The 5,698-nt window shown below is 48.7% G+C and overlaps 1 protein-coding gene across 1 annotated transcript; it reads left to right on the forward strand.

The window, feature by feature from the left end:
• Positions 1-3,462: 3,462 nt before the first annotated feature.
• On the forward strand, positions 3,463-4,991 carry LOC116547311. Its single transcript, XM_032273297.1, has 3 exons — positions 3,463-3,566; positions 4,123-4,285; positions 4,671-4,991. Exons 1-3 carry the CDS (start codon positions 3,463-3,465, stop codon positions 4,941-4,943), a joined length of 540 nt encoding a protein of 179 aa, XP_032129188.1. The 3' UTR covers positions 4,944-4,991.
• Positions 4,992-5,698: the final 707 nt, after the last annotated feature.

The following is a 5,698-nucleotide window of genomic DNA, read 5'->3' on the forward strand; positions in this document are numbered from 1 at the left end:
TTGGCAATGGAAGATGAGGCCATGAGCCAAGGACACAGGCAGCTTGTAGAAGCAGGTAAAGACATGGATTCTCTTCTGGAGCTTCCTGAAGGAACTCAGTCCCTGCAGACCCGGTTTGAATTGCTGACCACCAGAACTGTCAGATGATGTGTGTTGTTTGAAGCCAATAAATGTGTGGGAATCACTCACAACAATAGGTCACTAGAAGGGGAATGACTGATCCTTAGTGAGGTTCGGGAGGAAAGGCTTCGCAGAAGGGGTTAATTTAAACTGGGCCTTAAGGCAGGAAAGGAAGGTAAACCAGGAATAAAGGGAATTCCCAAGAGTGGTAAAATATGTTATTAGTTGTGGGTTAACAAGAAGGGAAGGGATTCTCCTATCCACAGGAGATCAATCAGTTTGCCTGGATCTGTCCCTGCTTGTGCCTATTGCCTAGTATAATTTTTTTTTTGGTGTTTTTTGTTTTGTTTTCTTTTGTTTTTTTGAGAGAGTTTTGCTGTGTTGCCCAGGCTGGAGTGCAATGGTGCGATATCAGCTCACTGCAACCTCCGCCTCCCAGGTTCAAGCGACTTTCCTGCCTCAGCCTCCCGATTAGCTGGGATTGCAGGCATGCGGCACCATGCTGTGCTAATTTTGTATTTTTAGTAGAGACGGGGTTTCTTCATGTTGGTCAGGCTGGTCTCGAACTCCTGACCTCAGGTATCTGCCCAATTCAGCCTCCCAAAGTGCTGGGTTTACAGGAGTGAGCCACCGCGCTTGGCCCGTCCCAGTACAATTTTTTAGTGTGCTTCCTTTCACACTCCAGTATGCTGGCTGGGACAACAAATGCTATGGCCACCCTCCTCCTCTACATCTTCGCCCATGCAGTCTCCCCCAGGAAAGTTCCTCCTCTGCCTTCTTCTCATCTCCCAATTCAGATCCTTTCTTTCCTGCACACCACATTCAAGACCTTTCTACTCCAAGTCATCTGTGCCAAATCACTGGTCACAAGTTCCTTTCCATTCTCTGAAATCCCCTAATACTCAAATAACTTATGCCACAAAATCTCACCTTTGACTGTGTTGCTGTTTTTAAGCAGTAGTTTTCATACACTGGATAGCAAATATTTACATTTGTGGCCACCGACTTCTTTTCAGCACTGTCCCTACATTTCAGTAATATTTCTACATTATAAACCCTACCTTCTCCCAGTAGAAACCCCAAAGTTTGCATTCTCACCTTCGCGGCATTACTTCCCTGCAACTAAGATGGGGCGTGTAGCTGGGTTTCACCTAGGATTCAGAGGTGAGCAATGGGAAGAAATGGAATAGGGGACCGATCTTCCAGGAAGCAGAGTAGCAAAGATGCCTCAAGGTCAGAGGAAGCTAGGGTGGAGCATCAGGCAGCCAATCCCAAGGAAAGATGCTCAGCAAAAGTGCCCAGTGAAGGCGGTGACAGTATGCTCTCCAGAGACTAGAGCAAGCCCATAGCATGGCTGTGGATTATTGCTATCTGTGTGGATTTAAAACCATTTAGAAATTCTATGGGCTTCTTAATATTCTCTATAAATCCTTTTTCATTTTAATCTAGCCAGATTGTTTTGTTGTTTGCAACCAGAAACACAGACTGGTCTTGTCACGACAGTTAGTTGATAACCTCCCTACTGGCAGTTTGGATTCTTAAGAGCTTTTATATTCCTCTAAGCACCTTCCCAGCGCAGGCCATACAGACTCTGCTGTCTCAAATATGACGGGTGGAATTAGGGAAAGCATAATCAGAGGAGAGGGTGGGGTTGTGGGGCCCACAGTGAGCCAGGCTGCTTACGAGGCACAGAACAAAACAGTCCGATGGAAGATGCCCACCACACCCCAGCTGAATTCCAGTGAGTCAAGGTAGGTGGCAAGCAAGCAATGGAGACAAACATCAGCAGTACAGCTTGGCCCTAATGCTCTGATGTCCACAACTGGAGACGGCCAGTCCCTCCTCCAGGGTCCTTTCAGCACAAATCCTTCACTCAAGCAGACACTTGTATTTCTGGAATGTGGAAATAAATGGAAACCATCCAAATGGGAATAAGCAAAGGCTATTTATTTAGAGCTTGCCATTGCGAGGGAGTCACCCATATCACTTGCGTTAGGCAGAGATTCAGGGGCAGGCAGGAGAGTGGAAGGCTTTTATAATGGCAAAAAGGGAAAGCTCAGGTATGCTCTGTTTGGAGGCAGTTTCATTGGGGAAGCCGGATGGGCTAACAAAAAGTATCATCCTATGTGACTGGTTAGAGGAGAAGATTTAGCTTTCTCTGGTTGAGACTAACTTGGAAGCAAGGACAAAAATTAGGGAAGCTGGTACTTATTGACCAAGTCCTAACCATTTAGAATGCATTGCTGATGACCGGGCATGGTGGCTTACACCAGTAATCCCAGCACTTTGGGAGGCTAAGGCGGGTGAATCACGAGGTCAGGAGTTCAAGACCAGCCTGGCCAATATGGTGAAACCTCATCTCTACTAAAAATACAAAAAATTAGCTGGGTGTGGTGGTAGGCACCTGTAATCCCAGCTACGTGGGAGGCTGAGGCAGGAGAACCCGGGAAGCGGAGGTTGCAGTGAGCTGAGATTGTGCCACTGCATTGCAGTCCAGGTGACAGTGTGAGACTCCATCTCAAAAAAATAAATAAGTAAAATAAAATAAAATTTTTAAAAACTCAAAAAAAAAAAAAAAAAATAGAGGGCTGGGCATAGTGGCTCATGCCTATAATCCCAGCACTTTGGGAGACCAAGGTGGGTGGATCACCTTAAGTCAGGAGTTCGAGACCAGCTTAGCCAACATGGTAAAACCCATCTCTACTAAAAATACAAAAATTAGCTAGGCATGGTGTTGGACACCTGTAATCCCAACTACCCAAGAGGCTGAGGCAGGAGAATCACTTGAACCCAGGAGTTGGATGTTGCAGTGAACCAAGATCGCACCATTGCACTCCAGCCTGGCCAACAGGAGTGAAAATCTGTCTCAAAAAAAAATAGAATGCATTGCTGTTAAGGTTGTGGTTTGGTGTCCCAGACTAGCTGCTGCATGGGTTCTGGTTCAGAGTTTATTTCTGTATAAGTTCTGGCCATTGTCCCTTTGTACATTTGGGTCTCTCAGGAATGAATCAAACTCTGTGCCATCAGTCCATCAGTACCTTCAGTGCATGGAGGGGGTTGGGGAAAGGTGGCATTTGTTGGACAAAGTGAAAGCCTATCTTTGACATTGGCTCATCCAGCCAATAAACAACTTAGAGCAAATTAATAAAAACAAAATAATTTTGCTGTGAGCCTAAACTGCCCTAAAAAATAATAACATCATAATTCAAAAAGGTACTTTCGTAATAGAGTAAGGTATCTTTCAGGTCATACCACTAACCCAGTTGTCTTCCTGGGTACAAATGTAAACTCCTTACATCCGCCTTGACTACAGGAAGGACGAAACAGGGATCTAGGACAGCCATGGGTGAATACAGGCGGTTTCGTCCAGTCACCAGGGGTGTCAAGTCTTTAGGGAACACACAGAGGCAGGGAGGAGTTGAAGTATCGAAGAAAAATAAGGACTCGTAAGTGCTTACGCTGTAATCCCAGCACTTTGGGAGGCCGAGGTGAAAAGATTGCTTGAGCTCTGGAGTTCAAGACCAGATAAAGAAACCCCATCTCAAAAATAAATAAATAAAATAAGGACTTCTGTGGGTGATGTAATTTAAACTTGGGGGTTTTCAGACTCTCCGGGCACCCGAAGTAAAGGTATAGAATCAGAGCAGGTAGACATTTTTACAGTTTATCTTTCTGTTCTTCGCAAATGGTTAAGGAGAGAGACACGTCAAGGGGAGGGATTTTATTTCAAAATTATAACTAGCGAGTCTGCTAAGCACCTCTGGCAAAGGAAGGATTTTAGGGCTCACAGCGTTGCTTTTCAATTTGCAGTTACAAAACGGTGGCACGCCACTTCCCGCTTTTCGCCTCCAACCCAACCACCCTGCCCCCAGCCTCATCAGGAGAGGGAGGGTCGCCACCTGCCTCTAGGAAGCTCGCGCGAGCCAGGAGCTGAGACTCCGATGAGCTCTGTGAGACAGGTGCGCGCAGGCCGGGCGTCGGGGCTTTACGGTAACTGGGCAGTGCGGCGGCCCTGCCTTCGTGCGCCGGCGCAGAGCCGTTGCGGCCCGAGCGGTTGCAGGTTGAGCGGTTTCTAGCCCGCTCCGCTGAGCGGCCGGACTGGGCAGCTGCGAGGGCTGCTCGACCCAGCCTGAGGCCTCGGCGTCCGCCTCCCGCGGTGCCCTCGGTAACTCGGCGGCCCTCCTGGAGCAGGCGCACAAGACGTGGGAGGGCGAACGAAATAAACGAAAATAGACATTTTCCGGAAGGCGAAATACACATCCTCCCTCTAGGCCGGAGCTTGGAGGCGGGCGGCGGTGGAGGCGGGGCGACGTCCCCGGGGAAACTGAGGCTCCGGCAGGTCCGGGCCGGGGGCGGAGAGGAATGTGGGAGGGCGCGGGGCGCCCTGGGCTCTTCGTACCAAGCTCGACCGAGCCTCCCCTTCCCACCCCCCGCTGTCAACCAGGTCTCCCAAAATAGAGACTGGGCGCTGTCCCCGCAGGATCTCCCGAGGACCTTGTGTCCCCGCGGCTTCCTTGGGCTGGCTTTAGACGACGCTTTCGCCTTCCTAGTGCCTAGGATCCGCCGACATGAATCCCATCGTGGTGGTCCACGGCGGCGGGGCCGGCCCCATCTCCAAGGATCGGAGGGAGCGAGTGCGCCAGGGTGTCGTCAGAGCCGCCACCGTGGGCTACTGCATCCTCCGAGAGGGCGGGAGTGCTGTGGATGCCGTGGAGGGAGCTGTGGTTGCCCTGGAAGATGATCCTGAGTTCAACGCAGGTAAATGTGCCTTTCAACTAGTAAATAATGTGAGTCAAGTCAAGCTCCTCCCTCAGAATAAATAGAACCTATGTACAGTGTCAGGAAATCTAATGAGCTTTAGAGTGAAACTAAATATGTAAAAAAAGAAATAAGACGTCAATCAATAAATATAAAATGTACATTGGTTCCATCTGGAAAGGTAGGACTACTGTGGGGGGCGGTTCCAGATCATAGGTAGATTCAAAGATTTTCTGATGGACAGTTGGTTTAAAGCTTTGTCTAAAGACCTAGACTCCACAGAAGGGAATGTCTGGATTATATAAGGACTTGTGGCTGCAGATGGAATTACTAGAAGGCGGTTGAGCACGGTGGCTCACGCCTGTAATCCCAGCACTTTGGGAGGCCAAGGCGGGCAGATCATCTGAGGTTAGGAGTTTGAGACCAGCCTGGCTGGAGCCTGTAATCCCAGCTACTCTGAAGGCCAAGGCAGGAGAAGCACTTGAACCTGGGAGGCAGAGGTTGCAGTGAGCCGAGATCATGCCACTGCACTCCAGCCTAGGCAACAGAGCAAGACTCCATCTCAAAAGAAAAATTAAAAATAGAAGGGAATGTCTGTGGTAAAATAAGGGGTTGGGGAGACCAAGACTCCCCTCCCCCTATGCAGAGGAACTCCGCATGTGGCAGGCTATTGAGAGACTACATTGTAAATGTTTCTTATCAGAGTTGATTCTCTCCTGAATCAGGAAAAAGGCCTAGAAAAGGATAGCTTTGCAGGACTATTTCATGATATGGCAAAGAAACATAATTTGGGGTAAAATAGTTCACTTTCAGGCCTTAC

The sequence above is a fragment of the Sapajus apella genome, unplaced genomic scaffold (assembly GCF_009761245.1).
Source record: "Sapajus apella isolate SASKATOON/1434 unplaced genomic scaffold, GSC_monkey_1.0 scaffold2639, whole genome shotgun sequence".
NCBI lineage: Eukaryota > Metazoa > Chordata > Mammalia > Primates > Cebidae > Sapajus > Sapajus apella.